The 27,567-nt window shown below is 44.4% G+C and overlaps 1 protein-coding gene and 1 long non-coding RNA gene across 2 annotated transcripts in view; one reads left to right on the forward strand and one right to left on the reverse strand.

Moving 5' to 3' along the window:
• LOC139555330 (sodium-dependent neutral amino acid transporter B(0)AT1-like) lies at positions 1 to 19,247 on the reverse strand. Its single transcript, XM_071369045.1, has 12 exons — positions 18,987 to 19,247; positions 16,978 to 17,118; positions 12,238 to 12,375; positions 9,601 to 9,782; positions 9,168 to 9,278; positions 8,966 to 9,078; positions 8,713 to 8,841; positions 6,876 to 7,032; positions 6,560 to 6,764; positions 6,166 to 6,325; positions 3,125 to 3,287; positions 1 to 1,531 (listed from the first exon to the last, which is right to left on the reverse strand). Exons 1-12 carry the CDS (start codon positions 19,186 to 19,188, stop codon positions 1,319 to 1,321), a joined length of 1,914 nt encoding a protein of 637 aa, XP_071225146.1. The 5' UTR covers positions 19,189 to 19,247; the 3' UTR covers positions 1 to 1,318.
• Positions 18,858 to 27,567, forward strand: part of LOC139555331 (uncharacterized) — a 23,620-nt gene continuing 14,910 nt past the window's right edge. The window contains exon 1 of the long non-coding RNA XR_011670982.1: positions 18,858 to 19,229. This is a non-coding gene — a long non-coding RNA (uncharacterized lncRNA). The remainder of the gene's footprint in view (positions 19,230 to 27,567) is intronic.

Here is a 27,567-nt window from a genome sequence, read left to right on the forward strand (position 1 = left end):
TGTTCAACAGGAAGTAGGGCACTATGTTGTCAACTCTTCCCTGGTCCTTAGTGTTCAACAGGAAGTAGGGCACTATGTTGTCAACTCTTCCCTGGGTCCTTAGTGTTCAACAGGAAGTAGGGCACTATGTTGTCAACTCTTCCCCTGGGTCCTTAGTGCACTACTTTCTGTTGTACACTATGTTTGTCTGTCAATATACCTGGTAAAATAATGGTTATAATGGGGGGGGGGGGGCTATATAATCAGAAACTTTCCCCCCCAAAAATGTTGTTTTCTATTTTCCCAAATTATGTTCTCAGTTTTATTTTTCACTCTTATAATTACAATTGTTTATTAGAGAAACAATGAAAATGGATGTTCTGAGTCTATGTCATTGCTTAAAGAAAAGCAAATTTAGGTCTGAACGATTTTTTTGTTGTGTAATTCTCCTTTAATTGAGCATCTGGCCCTTTAATTGCAACTCTAGCAAGTGAGGAATGTGCCGTCTAATGTTCCAGTCTAGTGATGGTTCTGTACTGCTGCTGCTCATTTCATGGCAAAGTTTGCAAATAACAAAGATACATTGATATACTTCCTCATGATTATACTTCCTCATGATATACTTCCTCATGATATACTTCCTCATGATTATACTTCCTCATGATTATACTTCCTCATGATATACTTCCTCATGATATACTTCCTCATGATATACTTCCTCATGATATACTTCCTCATCATATACTTCCTCATGATTATACTTCCTCATGATATACTTCCTCATGATTATACTTCCTCATGATATACTTCCTCATGATATACTTCTGCCAGGTAAGCCTACTTTGTAGTTTTAATTGAGAAGGTTTTGGGGAAATTATTTCTGTCAGCACACAAGACGGTTTTGATAGACAAAGGCTCGTACCACACAGACAGACACGGGCAATACTGCTGGGAATTAATTGGCAGATATTGTGTTAGTCGTGGCTTTTTTTTAAGCCTATAGTGGCTAACCCGGGGGGCGGGATAATGTTAATGTGGCTTTGATTGGATAGTCGCTGGGAGCTTGCGGTTTCTGATACTTATGAGATTTGTTAATGACAGTTTGCGGTGGAACACGTGAAAATTGCATGTACTTTCAGAATAGTCTGGTGAGCTGTGTGCTACTGGGAGCTGGCGATCGACCTGTTGGAGACTCCTGTTCTATGCTTTCCACCTTAATTTGCGTAATGTATTGGGCATCTTCAATTGTTCCAGATGACAGAAAAATAATAATAATAATAAAACACTGAAAAAACAACAAGTTTTCATTGAAATCCAGAACTGAAGGTGAACCTGTTACTTAGTCCATCGTTTTTTCTGTCATCTGTATTTTAGCGGAGACAGAGTTGACGGTGTCTTCTCTGAAGCTGTTGTCTTTCTGGCAGCAGCGGTTGTAGATGAATTTGAATATGGCGACTCCGGGGACAGCCAGACTGGGAATGCCAGCCAAAATAAATATGATGAAGTAGATCCAGTCGGGATACTGACGGTCTGCCAGAGTAGGGAACTCCTCCTAGAACCAGGGAGATGAAGGAAATCAGGGAACTACAAAATAACTTATTTTATTAAATGAACTTTAAACTTCAACAAGTGAAAGTCTTTACTTAGAATAAGGGAGAAAATGCAAACAAGTCTATGGCTGCATTCTCTACGGGCCCTGGTCAAAAGTAGTGCACTACTACCCTATAGACCCTGGTCAAAAGTAGTGTACTACTACCCTATAGACCCTGGTCTAAAGTAGTGCACTACTACCCCATAGACCCTGGTCTAATGTAGTGCACTACTACCCTATAGACCCTGGTCTAAAGTAGTGCACTACTACCCTATAGGCCCTGGTCAAAAGTAGTGCACTACTACCTTATAGACCCTGGTCTAAAGTAGTGCACTACTACCTTATAGACCCTGGTCTAAAGTAGTGCACTACTACCCCATAGACCCTGGTCTAAAGTAGTGCACTACTACCCTATAGACCCTGGTCTAAAGTAGTGCACTACTACCCTATAGACCCTGGTCTAAAGTAGTGCACTACTACCCTATAGACCCTGGTCTAAAGTAGTGCACTACTACCCTATAGATCCTGGTCTAAAGTAGTGCACTACTACCCTATAGACCCTGGTCTAAAGTAGTCCACTACTACCCTATAACTTATTTTATTAAATTAACTTTAAACTTCAACAAGTGAAAGTCTTTACTTAGAATAAGGGAGAAAATGCATACAAGTCTATGGCTGCATTCTCTACGGGCCCTGGTCAAAAGTAGTGCACTACTACCCTATAGACCCTGGTCAAAAGTAGTGCACTACTACCCTATAGACCCTGGTCTAAAGTAGTGCACTACTACCCCATAGACCCTGGTCTAAAGTAGTGCACTACTACCCTATAGACCCTGGTCTAAAGTAGTGCACTACTACCCTATAGGCCCTGGTCTAAAGTAGTGCACTACTACCCTATAGACCCTGGTCTAAAGTAGTGCACTACTACCCTATAGGCCCTGGTCTAAAGTAGTGCACTACTACCCTATAGGCCCTGGTCTAAAGTAGTGCACTACTACCTTATAGACCCTGGTCTAAAGTAGTGCACTACTACCCTATAGGCCCTGGTCTAAAGTAGTGCACTACTACCCTATAGACCCTGGTCTAAAGTAGTGCACTACTACCCTATAGACCCTGGTCTAAAGTAGTGCACTACTACCCTATAGACCCTGGTCTAAAGTAGTGCACTACTACCCTATAGACCCTGGTCTAAAGTAGTCCACTACTACCCTATAGACCCTGGTCTAAATTAGTGCACTACTACCCTATAGACCCTGGTCTAAAGTAGTGCACTACTACCCTATAGACCCTGGTCTAAAGTAATGCACTACTACCCTATAGACCCTGGTCTAAAGTAATGCACTACTACCCTATAGACCCTGGTCTAAAGTAGTGCGCTACCACCCTATAGAACCTGGTCAAAAGTAGTGCACTACTACCCTATAGACCCTGGTCTAAAGTAGTGCACTACTACCCTATAGACCCTGGTCAAAAGTAGTGGAATATGGTGCCATTTGGGACGCAGTAAATGATATCAACAACATTCATGACCTATTTCCTGTCAACAAGGCTTACCGCGTCTTCGTCCCATACGAGGTAGGTTAGCTCCCCGCTGACCTGGGTGACGAAGTAGAAGATGAAGATGACCAGCATGATGATTGGACTGACGAACCTCCAGGTCACCTGCCAGAACAGGTTGGGCTTGTGTCCAATCATGAACTCGATGTCTGCGTTAAACCTGTCGGAGTAGGAGAGTAAATTAACTGGGATTTCGATGTTCCAATGGCTGGTTATCAGAATGAACGTTCCCCGTGATATCCAATGAAGAGGAATATGCACATTGTGATACATGTTCCCAAGTTTGATTTAACCCAACAGGTCCAATGAAGACCTAAGGTGTACTCAGGCGCGCAACATACACAGTATGGAACACGCGTCAAGTATGGAACACGCGTCAAGTATGGAACACGCGTCAAGTATGGAACACGCGTCAAGTATGGAACACGTGTCTAGTATGGAACACATGTCTATTACGGAACACGTGTCTAGTATGGAACACGTGTCTAGTATGGAACACATGTCTAGTATGGAACACGCGTCAAGTATGGAACACGCGTCAAGTATGGAACACATGTCTAGTATGGAACACGCGTCAAGTATGGAACACATGTCTAATATGGAACACATGTCTAGTATGGAACACATGTCTAGTATGGAACACATGTCTAGTATGGAACACATGTCTAGTATGGAACACATGTCTAGTATGGAACACATGTCTAATACGGAACACGTGTCTAATACGGAACACGTGTCTAATACGGAACACGTGTCTAATACGGAACACGTGTCTAATACGGAACACGTGTCTAATACGGAACACGTGTCTAATACGGAACACGTGTCTAATATGGAACACGTGTCTAATATGGAACACGTGTCTAGTATGGAACACATGTCTAGTATGGAACACATGTCTAGTATGGAACACATGTCTAATACGGAACACGTGTCTAATACGGAACACGTGTCTAATACGGAACACGTGTCTAATACGGAACACGTGTCTAGTATGGAACACGTGTCTAGTATGGAACACGTGTCTAGTATGGAACACGTGTCTAATACGGAACACGTGTCTAGTACGGAACACGTGTCTAGTATGGAACACGTGTCTAATACGGAACACGTGTCTAATACGGAACACGTGTCTAATACGGAACACGTGTCTAATACGGAACACGTGTCTAATACGGAACACGTGTCTAATACGGAACACGTGTCTAATACGGAACACGTGTCTAATACGGAACACGTGTCTAATACGGAACACGTGTCTAATACGGAACACGTGTCTAATACGGAACACGTGTCTAATACGGAACACATGTCTAATATGGAACACATGTCTAATACATTTAGTCTACACATCGTCTTACCTAAGGGTCTACACATCGTCTTACCTAAGGGTCTACACATCGTCTTACCTAAGGGTCTACACATCGTCTTACCTAAGGGTCTACACATCGTCTTACCTAAGGGTCTACACATCGTCTTACCTAAGGGTCTACACATCGTCTTACCTAAGGGTTTACACATCGTCTTACCTAAGGGTCTACACATCGTCTTACCTAAGGGTCTACACATCGTCTTACCTAAGGGTTTACACATCGTCTTACCTAAGGGTCTACACATCGTCTTACCTAAGGGTCTACACATCGTCTTACCTAAGGGTTTACACATCGTCTTACCTAAGGGTTTACACATCGTCTTACCTAAGGGTTTACACATCGTCTTACCTAAGGGTCTACACATCGTCTTACCTAAGGGTCTACACATCGTCTTACCTAAGGGTCTACACATCGTCTTACCTAAGGGTCTACACATCGTCTTACCTAAGGGTTTACACATCGTCTTACCTAAGGGTTTACACATCGTCTTACCTAAGGGTTTACACATCGTCTTACCTAAGGGTTTACACATCGTCTTACCTAAGGGTCTACACATCGTCTTACCTAAGGGTCTACACATCGTCTTACCTAAGGGTCTACACATCGTCTTTCCTAAGGGTCTACACATCGTCTTTCCTAAGGGTCTACACATCGTCTTACCTAAGCCCCTATACATCGTCTTACCTAAGGGTCTACACATCGTCTTACCTAAGGGTCTACACATCGTCTTACCTAAGGGTTTACACATCGTCTTACCTAAGGGTTTACACATCGTCTTACCTAATGGTCTACACATCGTCTTACCTAAGCCCTTATACATCATCTTACCTATGGGTCTACACATCGTCTTACCTAAGGGTCTACACATCGTCTTACCTAAGGGTTTACACATCGTCTTACCTAAGGGTCTACACATCGTCTTACCTAAGGGTCTACACATCGTCTTACCTAAGGGTTTACACATCGTCTTACCTAAGGGTTTACACATCGTCTTACCTAAGGGTTTACACATCGTCTTACCTAAGGGTTTACACATCGTCTTACCTAAGGGTCTACACATCGTCTTACCTAAGGGTCTACACATCGTCTTACCTAAGGGTTTACACATCGTCTTACCTAAGGGTTTACACATCGTCTTACCTAAGGGTCTACACATCGTCTTACCTAAGGGTCTACACATCGTCTTACCTAAGGGTTTACACATCGTCTTACCTAAGGGTTTACACATCGTCTTACCTAAGGGTTTACACATCGTCTTACCTAAGGGTTTACACATCGTCTTACCTAAGGGTTTACACATCGTCTTACCTAAGGGTTTACACATTGTCTTACCTAAGGGTTTACACATCGTCTTACCTAAGGGTTTACACATTGTCTTACCTAAGGGTTTCCACATCGTCTTACCTAAGGGTTTAATATATTTTGATTTGTTTAACACTTTTTTGGCTACTACATGATTCAATATGTGTTATTTCATAGTTTTGATGTCTTCACTATTATTCTACACTGTAGAAAATAGCAAAATATTAAGAAGAGTCCTTGAATGAGTAGGTGTGTCCAAACTTTTGACATCTGCTGTACATCTCCACATAGCTTTGACAATTAAGTATTTTCTATTCTATTCAGTTCTATTTTATTTCGTGGTGTTTCAGTATCTGGACTCACCTGTCTATCCCGTAGATGTAAACAACAGACACCATTTCACAGAAGGCGATGACTAGGAGAGGGATGGAGCCGGCAAAGCTGTCGAACAGAGCCAGCCAGTAGTTACCAGACCGCTGGGTGAATATGAGAGCGACGGTGAAACAAACAATACAAGTGACACCTGAAAGAAGACAAAACAAAGACGGTTTGTTTAAACGTTGACAACCAAGGTTCTTTCAGGGGTGCTCAATCTCATTGGATGTTCAGAGGGATACACCCCCTTTTTAAAGGTCAATAACAAGCTTGTGATCTCAATCCCTGAACAACTGGGATGTTGAAGACAATTCCTTGGTTTGAAGACATTTTGATTTAGTGCAGTTTAAAAGAAGAATCTCAGCTTCTGTATGTCACTAACCTGTCAAGACTTCTTTGGGACACCTTTTAGGGAAGATGTTCAGATCCTGAAGGGGCACCACGACCCCCTCTATGTTCCCAAACATGGTGGACAGTCCCAGACAGAAGAGCATGATGAAGAACAGGATGGACCAGAGAGGAGAGACAGGCATCTTGGTGATGGCTTCTGTGAACACGATGAAGGCCAGACCAGTTCCCTCCACACCCTACAGGAAACACAGTACGGATAAAGGAAACACAGTACGGACATAAGTAAGTTCTGGTGTCCCTTAGAGTGAATGATATGTCTTGGATTGCACATGGTGTAATTTCACTACCTGACTGAGAAACTGCTGTAGATCACAGGTCTTCAGGTTTAATCCCTGGATGATGTCTGGCGATGTGCTGTTGAGACCTTGGAGAACTTCCTCATAGTTGTTCACAGTGAAGAGGTGCTCAGGGAGATCAAATGCATTCATAAGGGCCATGATGTTACTAGGAAGAGAACACATTCAGAAGGGTCGTGATGTCACTAGGAAGAGAACACATTCAGAAGGGTCGTGATGTCACTAGGAAGAGAACACATTCAGAAGGGTCGTGATGTCACTAGGAAGAGAACACATTCAGAAGGGTCGTGATGTCACTAGGAAGAGAACACATTCAGAAGGGTCGTGATGTCACTAGGAAGAGAACACATTCAGAAGGGTCGTGATGTCACTAGGAAGAGAACACATTCAGAAGGGCCGTGATGTCACTAGGAAGAGAACACATTCAGAAGGGTCGTGATGTCACTAGGAAGAGAACACATTCAGAAGGGCCGTGATGTCACTAGGAAGAGAACACATTCAGAAGGGCCGTGATGTCACTAGGAAGAGAACACATTCAGAAGGGCCGTGATGTCACTAGGAAGAGAACACATTCAGCAGGGTCGTGATGTCACTAGGAAGAGAACACATTCAGAAGGGCCGTGATGTCACTAGGAAGAGAACACATTCAGAAGGGTCGTGATGTCACTAGGAAGAGAACACATTCAGAAGGGTCGTGATGTCACTAGGAAGAGAACACATTCAGAAGGGCCGTGATGTCACTAGGAAGAGAACACATTCAGAAGGGTCGTGATGTCACTAGGAAGAGAACACATTCAGAAGGGCCGTGATGTCACTAGGAAGAGAACACATTCAGAAGGGCCGTGATGTCACTAGGAAGAGAACACATTCAGAAGGGTCGTGATGTCACTAGGAAGAGAACACATTCAGAAGGGCCGTGATGTCACTAGGAAGAAAACACATTCAGCAGGGCCGTGATGTCACTAGGAAGAGAACACATTCAGAAGGGCCATGATGTCACTAGGAAGAGAACACATTCAGAAGGGTTGTGATGTCACTAGGAAGAGAACACATTCAGAAGGGCCGTGATGTCACTAGGAAGAGAACACATTCAGAAGGGTTGTGATGTCACTAGGAAGAGAACACATTCAGAAGGGCCGTGATGTCACTAGGAAGAGAACACATTCAGAAGGGTCGTGATGTCACTAGGAAGAGAACACATTCAGCAGGGCCGTGATGTCACTAGGAAGAGAACACATTCAGCAGGGCCGTGATGTCACTAGGAAGAGAACACATTCAGCAGGGCCGTGATGTCACTAGGAAGAGAACACATTCAGAAGGGCCGTGATGTCACTAGGAAGAGAACACATTCAGAAGGGTCGTGATGTCACTAGGAAGAGAACACCTTCAGAAGGGCCGTGATGTCACTAGGAAGAGAACACATTCAGCAGGGCCGTGATGTCACTAGGAAGAGAACACATTCAGCAGGGCCGTGATGTCACTAGGAAGAGAACACATTCAGAAGGGCCGTGATGTCACTAGGAAGAGAACACATTCAGAAGGGTCGTGATGTCACTAGGAAGAGAACACATTCAGCAGGGCCGTGATGTCACTAGGAAGAGAACACATTCAGAAGGGTCGTGATGTCACTAGGAAGAGAACACATTCAGCAGGGCCAAGAGAACACATAGAAGTAAATACCAAACTCATTCGATTATCTTCCTGTAATCTCTATTTATTAAATCCAATGTTGACATATACTTGACAGTGTTGTCAACAAATATGAGTTCAATCTACATTGAATTTGATTGAAAGTATGGATTCAACCAAGGAGGAACTAGGAATTTACCTATCCGAGCAGTCGTCAAACTTCTCCGTGGCCCTGAAGCCTATGATGGAGTAGATGACGGTAGCAGAGTAGACGGAGGTGGCTCCGTTGATGACGGAGATGATGACAGCGTCCTGTTCACAGTTGTTGCTGGAGAAACAAGATCCGTTGGTATAATGTCCATGAACATCTGTGATTTACTCTCTGCACGGATGACGATTCAGCCACAATAAAAGTGTTGTTTTTTTAAACGTTTTAATAAGGAGTTGCTTACTGTACAGAGTTGTAGCTGGAGAAGGAGATGAGACCTCCGAAGGCCAAGGAGAAAGAGTAGAACACCTGTGCACCTGCATCCAGCCAGGTAGACGGGTTCATCAACTCATTCACCTGGAGAAATAGAAAACAGACACAAAGAAATCAGTCTTTGTGTTGATTGTAGTGTCACGACAACGTTAGCACATACTGTTAATGCTTACGTCTGGTGTGAAGAGGAACTTGACTCCATCCAGAGAACCTTTCAGAGTCAGTCCTCTGATCAGGAAGATGGTGAGCACCAAGTAGGGCAGAGTGGATGTTATGTACACAGCCTGATGAGAATGAGAGAGATTCTAGAACTGTTACATAAACTGAATTCAGAACCACTTATGAATGGAGACAGAGACAGAGACAGAGACAGAGACAGAGACAGAGAGAGAGAGAGAGAGAGAGAGAGAGAGAGACAGAAAGAGAGAGAGGAGACAGAGAGACAGAGAGAGAGGGACAGAGGGAGAGACAGAGAGAGAGAGAGACAGAGAGATACAGAGAAACATCAGCGATAAGACAACTGGCACCATTCCCAAGGCAGGCCATTATTTTTACTGAAATTTGACCTCCCTCATAAACAGGGAGAGAGTGAATCTGAGATGGTACCTTGCCAGTAGTCTCAATCCCCCTGATACAGCAGACATAGAGTAAAGTCCAGGCAGACACCAGGGCTAGCACCATCCACCACTGAAGGCCTCCGGATAAATCTATGGCCGTCGAGGTATTCAGTGTCTCTCTGTACCAGAAGTAATCCACGGAGGAGCTCCGTGCGCACTCTGACACCAGACCTGCCGATATTCAAACTGTTTAAAGGCCTGTCTGGATCTAAAATGATAATAGCTAAGATGAAAATGAGATAGAAGTTGGGTCGGTCTGAATTCTCAATGTTTGACTAGCTAGCTATCTACTGCCAATGTATTCAGCATGATTCAGCAAGATACAGCATGATTCAGCATAGACGAGACGAGTCAGAAACACCTCAAAACAACATGGTATTAATAACAGCTACCTACGATTCCCCCTCAAGGCAGCTTCTTGTCATTGTTGCTAGCTTAGTTATAGCTATATATATATACACTGCTCAAAAAAATAAAGGGAACACTAAAATAACACACCCTAGATGTGAATGAATGAAATATTCTTATAAACCTCTTTAAGGAATACCTAGGATAGGATAAAGTAATCCTTCTAAACCCCCCCCCCCCTTAAAAGAGTTAGATGCACTATTGTAAAGTGGTTGTTCCACTGGATATCATAAGGTGAATGCACCAATTTGTAAGTCGCTCTGGATAAGAGCGTCTGCTAAATGACTTAAATGTAAATGTAAATGTTAAATACTTTTTTCTTTACATAGTTGAATGTGCTGACAACAAAATCACACAAAAATGATCAATGGAAATCAAATTTATCAACCCATGGAGGTCTGGATTTGGAGTCACACTCAAAATTAAAGTGGAAAACCACACTACAGGCTGATCCAACTTTGATGTAATGTCCTTAAAACAAGTCAAAATGAGGCTAGGTAGTGTGTGTGGCCTCCAAGTGCCTGTATGACCTCCCTACAACCCCTGGGCATGCTCCTGATGAGGTGGTGGCTGGTCTCCTGAGGGATCTCCTCCCAGACCTGGACTAAAGCATCCGCCAACTCCTGGACAGTCTGTGGTGCAACGTGGCGTTGGTGGATGGAGCGAGACATGATGTCCCAGATGTGCTCAATTGGATTCAGGTCTGGGGAACGGGCGGGCCAGTCCATAGCATCAATGCCTTCCTCTTGCAGGAACTGCTGACACACTCCAGCCACATGAGGTCTAGCATTGTCTTGCATTAGGAGGAACCCAGGGCCAACCGCACCAGCATATGGTCTCACAAGGGGTCTGAGGATCTCATCTCAGTACCTAATGGCAGTCAGGCTACCTCTGGCAAGCACATGGAGGGCTGTGCGGCCCCCCAAAGAAATGCCACCCCACACCATGACTGACCCACCGCCAAACCGGTCATGCTGAAGGATGTTGCAGGCAGCAGAACGTTCTCCACGGCGTCTCCAGACTCTGTCACGTCTGTCACATGTGCTCAGTGTGAACCTGCTTTCATCTGTGAAGAGCACAGGGCGCCAGTGGCGAATTTGCCAATCTTGGTGTTCTCTGGCAAATGCCAAACGTCCTGCACGGTGTTGGGCTGTAAGCACAACCCCCACCTGTGGACGTCGGGCCCTCATACCACCCTCATGGAGTCTGTTTCTGACCGTTTGAGCAGACACATGCACATTTGTGGCCTGCTGGAGGTCATTTTGCAGGGCTCTGGGAGTGCTCCTCCTTGCACAAAGGCGGAGGTAGCGGTCCTGCTGCTGGGTTGTTGCCCTCCTACGGCCTCCTCCACGTCTCCTGATGTACAGGCCTGTCTCCTGGTAGCACCTCCATGCTCTGGACACTACGCTGACAGACACAGCAAACCTTCTTGCCACAGCTCGCATTGATGTGCCATCCTGGATGAGCTGCACTACCTGAGCCACTTGTGTGGGTTGTAGACTCCATCTCATGTTACCACTAGAGTGAAAGCACCGCCAGCATTCAAAAGTGACCAAAAATTCAGCCAGGAAGCATAGGAACTGAGAAGTGGTCTGTGGTCACCACCTGCCGAACCACTGCTTTATTGGGGGTGTCTTGCTAATTGCCTATAATTTCCATCTGTCTATTCCATTTGCACAACAGCATGTGAAATTTATTGTCAATCAGTGTTGCTTCCTAAGTGGACAGTTTGATTTCACAGAAGTGTGATTGACTTGAAATTACATTGTGTTGTTTAAGTGTTCCCTTTATTTCTTTGAGCAGTGTATATTCATATAGTTATATGCTAGTTGCTAGCTATCTGACCATCTTAAATAATTACACACGGACTTCTTCCCCATCGCCGTGTGTGCATCGTTCTCGTGAGGTTGTCAGTTAACCCGTGAGCTGATCCTGCTTGCTATCATGCTGGTATTAGGCTAGCCAGCTAAGTTTAGATATATTTTCTTGGTCCAGGTTTTGATGATACTGTAGTGAATTCACGGGGGGTAGCCCTGACCGGGACTCGAACCCAGATCCAGCGACTGCCAAGCCAACACCTTAAACCTTTACGCCAAGAGGCCTGGACATCTTAACCGAGGTTGCTAGGTAACCGAGGTTGCTAGGTAACCGAGGTAGCTATGTATTGAGTTAAGGTCGCTTCCAATACCAACTGTTACTCACGAAGGAAATTCTGTACCTGTCTTGTTTGCATTGAGGGGACACTGACTCCAAGGCAAGGGGTCCTGGAAGGAGTTGAAGAGGTACCACATGATCCAGGCCATGATAGTGTTGTAGTACATCCCAACCAGGAATGATACCAACATGGAGGCAATACCTGTTTCAGAACAAATGCCATTTACATTCCCTGTACATTCCAGTGAATTATAAGCATATTCAAGTTTATTCAAGTATGCTATGTCCAAGTATATACAGTATGTAGAGTACCAGTCAAAAGTTTGGACACACATACTCATTCAAGGGTTTTTCTTTATAATTTTTTTTACTGTTTTCTACATTGTAGAATAGAATACATCAAAACTACGGAATAACACATATGGAATCATGTAGTAACCAAAGAAGTGTTAAACAAATCAACATATATTTTATATTAGAGATTTTTCAAAGTAGCCACCCTTTGCTTTGATGACAGCTTTGCACACTCTTGGCATTCTCTCAACCAGCATTCTTTCCAAAACTATGTAAAGAGTTCCCACATATGCTGAGCACTTGTTGGCTGCTTTTCCTTCACTCTGCGGTCCAACTCATCCAAACCATCTCAATTGGGTTGAGGTCGGGTGATTGTGGCGGCCAGATCATCTGATGCAGCACTTCATCACTCTCCTTCTTGATCAAACAGCCCTTACACAGCCTGGAGGTGTGTTTTGGGTCATTGTTAAAAAACAATTGATAGTCCCACTAAGCTCAAACCAGATGGGGTGGCGTATCGCTGCAGAATGCTGTGGTAGCCATGCTGGTTAAATGTGCCTTGAATTCTAAATAAATCACAGACAGTGTCACCAGCAAAGCACCCCCACACCATCACACCACCTCCTCCATGTTTCACGGTGGGAACCACACATGCAAAGTTCATCCGTTCACCTACTCTGCATCTCACAAAGACATGGCAGTTAGAACCAAAACTCTCAAATTTGGACTCATCAGACCAAAGGATAGATTTCCACCGGTCTAATGTCCATTGCTCGTGTTTCTTGGCCCATGCAAGTCTCTTTTTGTTATTGGTGTCCTTTAATAGTGACTTCAGCAATTGTGGCGAACCTCATGAAAGCCAGTTTCATCATAGGACTTCATGGTTTTTGCGACTGAAAGTTTTTGGAATTTTCCGGATTGACTGACCTTCATGTCTTAAAGTAATGATGGACTGTCATTTCTCTTTGCTTATTTGAGCTGTTCTTGCCATAATATGGACTTGATCTTTTACCATATAGGGCTATCTCCTGTATACCACACCTACCTTTTCACCACACAACTGATTGGCTCAAAGCATTAAGAAGGAAAGAAATTCTACAAATGAAATTCTACAACTTTGCACAGCTGTTAATTGAAATGCATTCCAGGTGACTACCTCATTCAGCTGGTTGAGAGAATGCCAAGAGTGTGCAAAGTTGTCATCAAGGCAAAGGGTGGCTACTTTGAAGCTCCTCAAATAAACTTTGATTTGATTTGAAATATAAAATATATTTTGATTTGTTTATCACTTTATTTGGTTATGTCACGCCCTGGCCTTAGTATTCCTTGTTTTCTTTATTATTTTAGTTAGGTCAGGGTGTGACATGGGGAATGTATGTGTTTTTTGTAGTGTCTAGGGTGGTTGTAAGGTTTAGGGGGTTTATTAGAGTAGTTGGGTTTATGTTTAGTATAGAAATCTAGCTGTGTCTATGGTTGTGTGTAGTTGTCTAGGAAAGTCTATGGTTGCCTGAATGGGTTCTCAATTAGAGACAGCTGGTTACTGTTGTCTCTGATTGGGAACCATATTTAAGGCGGCCATAGGCTTTAGCTGTTTGTGGGTCATTGTATATGTCTAGTCTAGTCGAACGTAAGTAGTTTGTGTGTGCACTTGCGTTTGTAGTTTCACGGTCGTTTGTTGTTTTTGTTAGTTTGAATAAGTGTTTCGTGTTCCATCTTTGTATAAATAAAAAGAAGATGTATTCATATCATGCTGCGCCTTGGTCCTCTCACTCATATCAAGACGATCGTGACAGAATGACCCACCAAACCCGGATCAAGCAGCATGACAAGCGGCAACAGGATCAAGGCATCAAGGATTCATGGACATGGGAGGAGATATTAGATGGAAAGGGACCTTGGGCACAACCGGGAGAATATCGCCTCCCTCGTGAAGAGCTGGAGGCAGCGAAAGCCGAGAGGAGGCGATATGAGGAGGCAGCACGGAGGCAAGGCTGGAGGCCCGCGAGTACTACCCAAAAATTTCTTGGGGGGGGGCTAAGAGGTAGTGGGCCGAGGGCAGGTAGGAGACCTGCGCCCACTTCCCAGGCTAACCGTGGAGAGCGGGAGTACGGGCGGACACCGTGTTACGCAATAGAGCGCACGGTGTCTCCTGTACGTGTTCATAGCCCGGTGCGGGTTATTCCACCTCCCCGCACTGGTAGGGCTAGATTGGGCATTGAGCCAGGTGCCATGATGCCGGCTCAACGCGTCTGGTCTCCAGTGCGTCTCCTCGGGCCGGTATACATGGCACCAGCCTTACGCATGGTGTCCCCGGTTCGTCTACATAGCCCGGTGCGGGTTATTCCACCTCCCCGCACTGGTCGGGCGACGGGGAGCATTCAACCAGGTAAGGTTGGGCAGGCTCGGTGTTCAAGGGAACCAGTACGCCTGCACGGTCCGGTATTTCCGGCGCCACCTCCCCGCCCCAGTTCAGTACCACCAGTGGCTCCTCCACGCACTCGTCCTATGGTGCGTGTCTCCAGCCCGGTACCACCAATTCCGGCACCACGCACCAAGCCTCCTGTGCGTCTCCAGAATCCTGTGCATCCTGTTGCTGCTCCCCGCACTAGCCCTGAGATGCGTGTCCCCAGTCCGGTACCACCAGTTCCGGCCCCACGCACTAGGCCTAATGTGCGTCCCCAGGGTCCAGTATGCCCTGTTCCTTCTCCCCGCACTAGCCTGAAGGTGCGTGTCCTTAGCCCGGGGCCTCCAGTTCCGGCACCACGCACCAGGCCTACAGTGCGCCTCATCCTGCCAGAGCCATCCGTCTCCCCAGCGCCATCTGAGCCATCCGTCTCCCCAGCGCCATCTGAGCCATCCGTCTCCCCAGCGCCATCTGAGCCATCCGTCTCCCCAGCGCCATCTGAGCCATCCGTCTGCCCAGAGCCATTAGAGCCGCCCGTCTGTCCCGAGCCGTCAGAGCCGTTAGTCAGTCAGGAGCCGCTAGAGCCATTCGTCAGTCAGGATCTGCCAGAGCCGCCAACCAGACAGGATCTGCCAGAGCCGCCAACCAGACAGGATCTGCCAGAGCCGCCAACCAGACAGGATCTGCCAGAGCCGCCAGCCAGCCATGAGCGTCCAGATCCGTCAGCCAGCCATGAGCGTCCAGATCCGTCAGCCAGCCATGAGCAGCCAGATCCGTCAGCCAGCCATGAGCAGCCAGATCCGTCAGCCAGCCATGAGCAGCCAGATCCGTCAGCCAGCCATGAGCAGCCAGATCCGTCAGCCAGCCATGAGCAGCCAGATCCGTCAGCCAGCCATGAGCCGTCCAGCCAGGATCCGCCAGAGCCGTCCAGCCAGGATCCGCCAGAGCCGTCATCCAGCCAGGATCCGTCCCTCAGTCCGGAGCTGCCGTCCCTCAGTCCGGAGCTGCCCCTTATCCTGGTGCTGCCCCTTATCCCGGTGCTGCCCCTTATCCCGGTGCTGCCCCTTATCCCGGTGCTGCCCCTTATCCCGGTGCTGCCCCTTAGTCCGGTGCTGCCCCTTAGTCCGGTGCTGCCCCTTAATCCAGTGGGGTTAATGTGGAGGGTGGCCATTTGGAGGAGGCTACGGAGGCGGGTAGTGACTGTGGTGGGGTGGGGACCACGACCAGTGCCGGAGCCGCCGCCGTGGACGGACGCCCACCCAGACCCTCCCCTAGACTATGTGCTGGTGCGCCCGGAGTTCGCACCTTAAGGGGGGGGTTATGTCACGCCCTGGCCTTAGTATTCTTTGTTTTCTTTATTATTTTAGTTAGGTCAGGGTGTGACATGGGGAATGTATGTGTTTTTTGTAGTGTCTAGGGTGGTTGTAAGGTTTAGGGGGTTTATTAGAGTAGTTGGGTTTATGTTTAGTATAGAAATCTAGCTGTGTCTATGGTTGTGTGTAGTTGTCTAGGAAAGTCTATGGTTGCCTGAATGGGTTCTCAATTAGAGACAGCTGGTTACTGTTGTCTCTGATTGGGAACCATATTTAAGGCGGCCATAGGCTTTAGCTGTTTGTGGGTCATTGTATATGTCTAGTCTAGTCGAACGTAAGTAGTTTGTGTGTGCACTTGCGTTTGTAGTTTCACGGTCGTTTGTTGTTTTTGTTAGTTTGAATAAGTGTTTCGTGTTCCATCTTCGTATAAATAAAAAGAAGATGTATTCATATCATGCTGCGCCTTGGTCCTCTCACTCATATCAAGACGATCGTGACAGGTTACTACATGATTCCATATGTGTTGTTTCATAGTTTGGATATCTTCACTATTACTCTACAATATAGAAAATAGTAAAAATATAGCAAAACTCTTGAATGAGTAGCTGTTTCCAAACTTTTGACTGGTACTGTATATTAAAGTATGCTATACATAATACATAATATTGCGAAACATACAAACTTATAGCTACTTATAACCATATTCCTGAAGCCGCAAGGGTTTTGATCACATGATCACATGATCACAGGAATTCCACACAGATACCGTAATCAGGAATGGACCGTCACCCACCAATGCCAGTGAGGTAAGGGTTGACAGAGCCCCACACTCCCACACTGCCGCTCCTGAGGCGCTGTCCGATAGCAAACTCCAGGTGCAGCAGTGGAATCCCCTCCAGAACCAGCAGGATCAGGAACGGGATCATAAACGCTCCTTTGGAACACAAGATTGGAATTGGAATCTCTTGTTGGTTGTTTTGATCAGTTGACATATCAACAATGCTCCACTGAACACATCTCCAATATTACAACAGTAACAGTTGTATTATTGTGTTATAAAAGTGTTAGTGTTGAAGATTTTCAGATAATACCATTTTAAATTAACTCTCCAGTGAAAAATCCCTCTTTTTAAAAGCTCATATTCTCTTATATCTTATTACCCAAATAATGTTGTTGACTCGTCCTACATTTGACATTTTAGTTATTTAGTAGACGCTCTCATCCAGAGCAACTAGGGTTAAGTGCCTTGCTCAAGGGCACATTAACAGATTTTTAACCTAGTTGGCCCGGGGAGTCAAACCAGCAACCTTTCAGTTACCGGGCCACCGCTAGGCCCCCTGCCACCCTATACACATATTTGTGGCCAAAGCTCAAAAACCCCACCTCAAACTTGCTATTTCCTAATAGAGTATGATGCCATACTCCTGTGGAGGATGAGCTGGCCAATCAGAAGTCTAGACGAGGATAAACTGGCCAATCAGAGGTCTAGAGGAGGATAAACTGGCCAATCAGAAGTCTAGAGGAGGATAAACTGGCCAATCAGCGGTCTATTATTTTAATGACCAGTGTACGCCCACACCATTCCAACACAGAAAACCTTATTTTTAACGTACTTAATTACCATGGTTTTGTAACTATTTAACTCCTATTGTAAGTAAATATAGGTCATATTTAATAGAGATCTGGAATCATTGGACAGTTACTTTAATAAAGTGTTATTAATTATTAGTGTTGAAGCGTCAAAACAATTATGCAAACTAGGTACAGCAATGCATACAGAGGACAAACACATATACCAGGGGGTTTCTCTGTGTTAAAATACCCAGTAGATAGTTTGAAAACGTTTTTTAATAACAAGTTGAGAATGATTACACATTTGTTTTGTTTACTTGTTAAGATTTCAAACCATGACTAGCAATCTTCTCAAATACTGTACATTATTGGGTTTTGAGGAATCCCAAATGAAATTTACGACAGTTCCCTATCAGTCGTAATCATCTAGAGTAACATTTACTTTCACCCATACCACAAAACAAATGGAACAGTCACTCGTTATTCAATCAGACAACTAATATCATAATCAATATATTATTCTGCTATCTCTGTATGTGCAGATAAATTATCCTACTAATTGTATACAGTGTATTCCACCTTTTTAACTACTTATGTCAAGGGTATGTACGCTGAGTGTACAAAACATTAGGAACACCTTCCCAATGTAGACTTTTTTTTTTGCCCTCAGAACAGACTCAAGTTGTCTGGTCATGGACTCTATAAGGTGTCGAAAGCGTTCCACAGGGATGATGGCCCATGTCTTTTGGGTGGTGGACCATTCTTGATACACACGGGAAACTGTTGAGCATGAAAAGCCCAGCAGCTTTGCAGTTCTTGACACACTAAAAACTGGTGCGCCTGGCACCTGCAATCATACTCCGTTCAAAGGCACTTAAATGTGTTGCCTTGCCCATTCTCCCTCTGAATGGCACACGTCCACAATCCATGTCTCAATTGTCTCAAGGCTTAAAAATCCTTCTTCAACCTGTCTTCTCCCCTCTTCATCTACACTGATTGAAGTGGATTTAACAGGTGACATCAATAAGGGATCATAGCTTTCATCTGGATTCACCTGGTCAGTGCATGTCATTGAAAGAGCAGGTGTTCCTAATGTTTTGTAATCTCACTATAGTTTGTAGTTTTCCCTGTTTAATTTCTACTGTGAAAAAATGCGTAACTCAAATTCCTTTTCATTAATTTACAAAAACGTTGCATACAATCAAACCGCCTCCCCTCTTTCTCCCCTACCTCCTCCATGGCTCTGACACAGGTAAGGGAACCTCCACACGTTCCCCAGCCCCACACAGAAGCCCACACAGGTCAGCATGTACTGGGTCTTGTTGTCCCATTTGGGCCTGTCCCCAGCCTCCTCCTTCTCCATCCTCTCCAGCTCCTTATGAGACGGGATCCGATCATCCAGACCTGGGTTAGGCAGCTTGGGGAATCTCATGGCAACCGGCTGGATAGTGAAGTCTTCCTCACCCAACGAAGGTACAGTTCTCCGTCTCTCTCTCTCTTTCAGCTGCTGGCTTTATTGTTCACCCAGAAATTGTCTCAGGATGGTTGTAGACAACAAAAGGAACTGAATGGCCTCTCTACTGTCAGCTGGTTGACTGCCGAGTGTATCTAGCCTCTCTACTGTCAGCTGGTTGACTGTTGCGTGTGTCCTGCCTACCTTGTGTGACCTTTACCCTCTAAATGTCTTCTTTCAAGGGGGACTGTCACAGCACTTCTGCTGAACTTTGGTTTCACAGTGGCTTCCAGTTATCTGAGGATTCATCTGAGCCAGTGAGATATTATATATATCGTCAGCAGGTTGTGGCAGCTAAAAGGTCAACCATCTTTATAATGGTTAAAACATCATGTGAAGAGCAGTTACGTAATTGGCTAATTGTTTTCCAGAAGGAAGTGAGGGTCTACATCCAAAATGGCAGCCTATTCCTTGTTAGAACGCGCTAGAACAATAGAACGCAGAAAGGAATGTAGTCTAGCTTACTCGTGACTGAAAGGTCACTGATGCCGTATTGGTTTCCTCCTCTCATTTACCAACATGTTGACACACATCCTTCCCATCAACACTTATCTTTTCATGTACATAGTAAAGATACAGTACGGAGTGGGCAAATGTGGACTAATTAAACATGTTCTATTTACACGATCTGTACAGTCTACTTCTAGTTTAAAGGTCCCGGACAGTCATTTTGATTCCCATGTAAAATAGTCTTTTGAGTAACTTAAATATCATCTATAATAAATAAATACTTTTTGGGGGGGGGGTAGAAATGTTGAACATTTTTGAAAAAGTAAATTTTCTCTCAGGACTAACTACCAGGAAGTTTGAAAAGACAGGCTGAGTGAACAGGGAGCATATATTCATGAGCTTGTCTTGACTGACAGACTCTTTGAAACACCAATGTCAAGAAACTTGGATACGGTGAGCAGTGTTGCAGTAAAACCATCTCAAGCTAATTTGGTGAAACACAAAATTAACTCAAACAACATTGAAATTGCATCAATGATGTCCATTTAAAAAAATATATATATCCCGTCTGGCATGTCTCTTGTGATACGGTTCACAGCAGCACGGACAGATGTGTTGACATGACAACTGCGTCAGAGTTTTGAATGACCCCCCCCCTTTTTGTGTCATGCTGGTTGAAGACCTAGCTAGCCAGTAACTAGCTAACACCAGACACAGATGAAGACCTAGCTAGCCAGTAACTAGCTAACACCAGACACAGATGAAGAGCCTAGCTAGCCAGTAACTAGCTAACACCAGACACAGATGAAGACCTAGCTAGCCAGTAACTAGCTAACACCAGACACAGATGAAGACCTAGCTAGCCAGTAACTAGCTAACACCAGACACAGATGAAGACCTAGCTAGCCAGTAACTAGCTAACACCACAGATGAAGACCTAGCTAGCCAGTAACTAGCTAACACAGATGAAGACCTAGCTAGCCAGTAACTAGCTAACACCAGACACAGATGAAGACCTAGCTAGCCAGTAACTAGCTAACACCAGACACAGATGAAGACCTAGCTAGCCAGTAACTAGCTAACACCAGACACAGATGAAGACCTAGCTAGTCAGTAACTAGCTAACACCAGACACAGATGAAGACCTAGCTAGCCAGTAACTAGCTAACACCAGACACAGATGAAGACCTAGCTAGCCAGTAACTAGCTAACACCAGACAGATGAAGACTTAGCTAGCCAGTAACTAGCTAACACCACAGATGAAGACCTAGCTAGCCAGTAACTAGCTAACACAGATGAAGACCTAGCTAGCCAGTAACTAGCTAACACAGATGAAGACCTAGCTAGCCAGTAACTAGCTAACACCAGACACAGATGAAGACCTAGCTAGCCAGTAACTAGCTAACACCAGACACCGATGAAGACCTAGCTAGCCAGTAACTAGCTAACACCAGACACCGATGAAGACCTAGCTAGTCAGTAACTAGCTAACACCAGACAGATGAAGACCTAGCTAGCCAGTAACTAGCTAACACCAGACACAGATGAAGACCTAGCTAGCCAGTAACTAGCTAACACCAGACACAGATGAAGACCTAGCTAGCCAGTAACTAGCTAACACCAGACACAGATGAAGACCTAGCTAGCCAGTAACTAGCTAACACCAGACACAGATGAAGACCTAGCTAGCCAGTAACTAGCTAACACCAGACACAGATGAAGACCTAGCTAGCCAGTAACTAGCTAACACCAGACACAGATGAAGACCTAGCTAGCCAGTAACTAGCTAACACCAGACACAGATGAAGACCTAGCTAGCCAGTAACTAGCTAACACCAGACACAGATGAAGACCTAGCTAGCCAGTAACTAGCTAACACCAGACACAGATGAAGACCTAGCTAGCCAGTAACTAGCTAACACCAGACACAGATGAAGACCTAGCTAGCCAGTAACTAGCTAACACCAGACAGATGAAGACCTAACTAGCCAGTAACTAGCTAACACAGATGAAGACCTAGCTAGCCAGTAACTAGCTAACACCAGACACAGATGAAGACCCTAGCTAGCCAGTAACTAGCTAACACCAGACACAGATGAAGACCTAGCTAGCCAGTAACTAGCTAACACCAGACACAGATGAAGACCTAGCTAGCCAGTAACTAGCTAACACAGATGAAGACCTAGCTAGCCAGTAACTAGCTAACACCAGACACAGATGAAGACCTAGCTAGCCAGTAACTAGCTAACACCAGACACAGATGAAGACCCTAGCTAGCCAGTAACTAGCTAACACCAGACACAGATGAAGACCTAGCTAGCCAGTAACTAGCTAACACCAGACACAGATGAAGACCTAACTAGCCAGTAACTAGCTAACACCAGACACAGATGAAGACCTAGCTAGCCAGTAACTAGCTAACACCAGACACAGATGAAGACCTAACTAGCCAGTAACTAGCTAACACCAGACACAGATGACGACCTAGCTAGCCAGTAACTAGCTAACACCAGACACAGATGAAGACCTAGCTAGCCAGTAACTAGCTAACACCAGACACAGATGAAGACCTAGCTAGCCAGTAACTAGCTAACACCAGACACAGATGAAGACCTAACTAGCCAGTAACTAGCTAACACCAGACACAGATGAAGACCTAGCTAGCCAGTAACTAGCTAACACAGATGAAGACCTAGCTAGCCAGTAACTAGCTAACACCAGACACAGATGAAGACCTAACTAGCCAGTAACTAGCTAACACCAGACACAGATGAAGACCTAGCTAGCCAGTAACTAGCTAACACCAGACACAGATGAAGACCTAGCTAGCCAGTAACTAGCTAACACCAGACACAGATGAAGACCTAGCTAGCCAGTAACTAGCTAACACAGATGAAGACCTAGCTAGCCAGTAACTAGCTAACACCAGACACAGATGAAGACCTAACTAGCCAGTAACTAGCTAACACCAGACACAGATGAAGACCTAGCTAGCCAGTAACTAGCTAACACCAGACACAGATGAAGACCTAACTAGCCAGTAACTAGCTAACACCAGACACAGATGACGACCTAGCTAGCCAGTAACTAGCTAACACCAGACACAGATGAAGACCTAGCTAGCCAGTAACTAGCTAACACCAGACACAGATGAAGACCTAGCTAGCCAGTAACTAGCTAACACCAGACACAGATGAAGACCTAGCTAGCCAGTAACTAGCTAACACCAGACACAGATGAAGACCTAGCTAGCCAGTAACTAGCTAACACCAGACACAGATGAAGACCTAGCTAGCCAGTAACTAGCTAACACCAGACACAGATGAAGACCTAGCTAGCCAGTAACTAGCTAACACCAGACAGATGAAGACCTAACTAGCCAGTAACTAGCTAACACAGATGAAGACCTAGCTAGCCAGTAACTAGCTAACACCAGACACAGATGAAGACCTAGCTAGCCAGTAACTAGCTAACACCAGACACAGATGAAGACCCTAGCTAGCCAGTAACTAGCTAACACCAGACACAGATGAAGACCTAGCTAGCCAGTAACTAGCTAACACAGATGAAGACCTAGCTAGCCAGTAACTAGCTAACACCAGACACAGATGAAGACCTAACTAGCCAGTAACTAGCTAACACCAGACACAGATGAAGACCTAGCTAGCCAGTAACTAGCTAACAACAGACACAGATGAAGACCTAGCTAGCCAGTAACTAGCTAACACCAGACACAGATGAAGACCTAGCTAGCCAGTAACTAGCTAACACCAGACACAGATGAAGACCTAGCTAGCCAGTAACTAGCTAACACCAGACAGATGAAGACCTAACTAGCCAGTAACTAGCTAACACAGATGAAGACCTAGCTAGCCAGTAACTAGCTAACACCAGACACAGATGAAGACCTAGCTAGCCAGTAACTAGCTAACACCAGACACAGATGAAGACCCTAGCTAGCCAGTAACTAGCTAACACCAGACACAGATGAAGACCTAGCTAGCCAGTAACTAGCTAACACCAGACACAGATGAAGACCTAGCTAGCCAGTAACTAGCTAACACAGATGAAGACCTAGCTAGCCAGTAACTAGCTAACACCAGACAGATGAAGACCTAACTAGCCAGTAACTAGCTAACACAGATGAAGACCTAGCTAGCCAGTAACTAGCTAACACCAGACACAGATGAAGACCTAGTTAGCCAGTAACTAGCTAACACCAGACACAGATGAAGACCTAGCTAGCCAGTAACTAGCTAACACCAGACACAGATGAAGACCTAGCTAGCCAGTAACTAGCTAACACCAGACACAGATGAAGACCTAGCTAGCCAGTAACTAGCTAACACCAGACACAGATGAAGACCTAGCTAGCCAGTAACTAGCTAACACCAGACACAGATGAAGACCTAGCTAGCCAGTAACTAGCTAACACCAGACACAGATGAAGACCTAGCTAGCCAGTAACTAGCTAACACCAGACACAGATGAAGACCTAGCTAGCCGGTAACTAGCTAACACCAGACACAGATGAAGACCCTAGCTAGCCAGTAACTAGCTAACACCAGACACAGATGAAAGGGGAAAGATAAGTATCTTTGACATAGATTAATAGTGTAAACGTTTTATTATCTTTTGCTGACAGCCTACAGTAAAATGTTGGCACCAGTAGAGTAGCTACCTAGCAATATAAACCACACCCCCATCTGCAAACACACCTTCTCCGATGTCGGGTACAAGATGTTCTTATTTAAATTAGGTAAGACGATATAATGTTACCATTGGTGTATTAAAATGAGAGCTAGGGTGATGGTACCCTATCCGCTTAATAATCCCGCCTCCTGAATCCAAGTGTTTGACATGGGGGGAGGGGACCAGTGCTTGTGATCTGGTTTCATTCAAATATCATCCAATTTCATGAAAAAACATGATTTTGAGTGTTCATGACCTTTAACATCAATTAATCTGTACAGTCTAGTTCTGCTCGTGACTGAAAGCCCACTGATTCCATATGGTCCATACTCTATTTGACTTAATACAGTCCATTATATGAATGTATAGATGTCTGTATAGATCGTATGAAAAGGCTGTTATTAGAAGAAGGAAACCAATAGAAAAGTTGCTTGGTGAAAACTCCCATACGACTTGACTAGGAAAATAAAAGTTTGAGTTTGGAAGGTTCTTACACCTGAGATGTAGTATTTGCTCAATTTACCAAAACCACTAAATGTAAATCAATAACCTCTTGATGAAGTTGAATTCTTCTGCCTATTGTTTATTGAAGAATATAGAGTTTATCCAAAATCAATGAATCAAGAGTGACAAAGTAATCCACTGGGCACACTACGTCATTTCAACGTGGAGAATTGGGTAATATTTGGTAGTGTCACGCCCTGACCTTAGAGAGCCTTTTTTACGTCTCTATTTGGTTTGGTCAGGGCGTGATTTGGGGTACGCTGACCACTCTGCGCTCTGGTCCTCTTCATTCGACGGCCCGTCACAGGTAGAGTCGTTGATCAATGAGATTCCAACTGATTTTCCACCAATCAAAAAAAACAAAGACAGCCAAAAGTTAGTTGAATTCCCAACAAAATTTCAATTGGAAGATCAATGTCAGATTTTTTGGGATTAGTTGTCACCTAAATGTGTTATCAACTGCGCTTAAAAAAATTGTTAAAAGCACACTAAAGTTCAAATGGGAATACAATGTCAGCTATTTATTATTTTATACAGTGACAACTTAATGTGTTATCACTGTGGTTGATCTAATAGCACAGCTACATGACCTGGATTGAAGTTATTTGAGATTACATTAAAGTACATTACAGTTGAGATTACATTAAAGTACATTACAGTTGAGATTACGTTAAAGTACATTACAGTTGAGATTACGTTAAAGTACATTACAGTTGAGATTACGTTAAAGTACATGGTGCAAGTGATCAATGCCGTTTGAGATTCTTTGTTAGATTAGTGTAGCAATTGTAAAGATTTCCACAGACCTGTGACCTTGAACGCTTCCTATGATTACATAAGAAGACATTTATAGTTACAGTAACTTCTAAATGTGACCATGGATGTGTTACTCATTTTAAGGTTGATTTTAAAACCTATTATTTTAGTTTTCGAAGATAACTTTAACATTACTGTCTTACAAAAGTAATATTTAAATGTTTGTTTGACAACACATCCAAAATATCAACATTTAGACATGTAGATCGTCATTAGGTCGTCAATGTAAATAAGAATTTGTTGTTAACTGACTTGCCAAGTTAAATAAAGGTGAGAGAGAGAGAGAGAAACAGATGGATTTTGATGGGGGGAGTTTTTATATTATGCGGACATGGACTCTAAGGGGTTAACTTATCGAGATGTGAATCAAACATATTTATTACTACTTCTTAGATTCCATTTGAAATCAACCAAAGCTTGAAACCCTAGGCCTACATATGTATTGTCAATTTTTTGGTTGAATCCTGGCTCTAAATTTAATACTTAGCTGTGGATGACTTCTGAAATGCTTTATAGGCCTAAATAGCATCATTGACCATATAGTATATGATTGATAAAGTGTTGTTACTTTTCATTGGCTCTGTTGAACCTACACTTTGGAATGACTTTGATCATCTGATGATTTATCACTCCAGTGTTAATCTGCTAAATTGTAATTATTCGCTGCTATGGCCTATTTATTGCCGACCTCCTCATGCCTTTTGCACACACCGTATATAGACTTTATTTTTCCTACTGTGTCATTGACTTGTTTATTGTGTTATTGGCTTGTTTATTGTTTTACTCCGTGTGTAACTCTGTGTTGTTGTTTCTGTCGCACTGCTTTGCTTTATCTTGGCCAGGTCGCAGTTGTAAATGAGAACTTGTTCTCAACTAGCCTACCTGGTTAAATAAAGGTGAAATAAAAATAAAATAAATAAATAAATAGCACCAGTAAATCTATTATGTGGAGATTTCGCAACAATCATCCTCACAATAGCACATTGGTAATAGTCAGAGACACATATCAAAGCTAAGCAGGGTTGGGCTTGGTAAAATCCCTGGATGGGATACTGGAGGGATAGCTGTTAAAACCCTGGATGGGATACTAGAGGGATAGCTGTTAAAACCCTGGATGGGATACTAGAGGGATAGCTGTTAAAACCCTGGATGGGATACTAGAGGGATAGCTGTTAAAACCCTGGATGGGATACTAGAGGGATAGCTGTTAAACCCCTGATGGGATACTAGAGGGATAGCTGTTTAAAACCCTGGATGGGATACTAGAGGGATAGCTGTTAAACCCCTGATGGGATACTAGAGGGATAGCTGTTAAAACCCTGGATGGGACACTGGAGGGATAGCTGTTAAAACCCTGGATGGGATACTAGAGGGATAGCTGTTAAAACCCTGGATGGGATACTGGAGGGATAGCTGTTAAAACTCTGGATGGGATACTAGAGGGATAGCTGTTAAAACCCTGGATGGGATACTAGAGGGATAGCTGTTAAACCCCTGATGGGATACTAGAGGGATAGCTGTTAAAACCCTGGATGGGACACTGGAGGGATAGCTGTTAAAACCCTGATGGGATACTAGAGGGATAGCTGTTAAAACCCTGATGGGATACTGGAGGGATAGCTGTTAAAACCCTGGATGGGACACTGGAGGGATAGCTGTTAAAACCCTGGATGGGATACTGGAGGGATAGCTGTTATTACCCTGATGGGATACTGGAGGGATAGCTGTTAAAACCCTGGATGGGATACTAGAGGGATAGCTGTTAAAACCCTGGATGGGATACTAGAGGGGTAGCTGTTAAAACCCTGGATGGGATACTAGAGGGATAGCTGTTA

Source organism: Salvelinus alpinus, chromosome 26, assembly GCF_045679555.1.
Source record: "Salvelinus alpinus chromosome 26, SLU_Salpinus.1, whole genome shotgun sequence".
Taxonomy (NCBI): domain Eukaryota; kingdom Metazoa; phylum Chordata; class Actinopteri; order Salmoniformes; family Salmonidae; genus Salvelinus; species Salvelinus alpinus.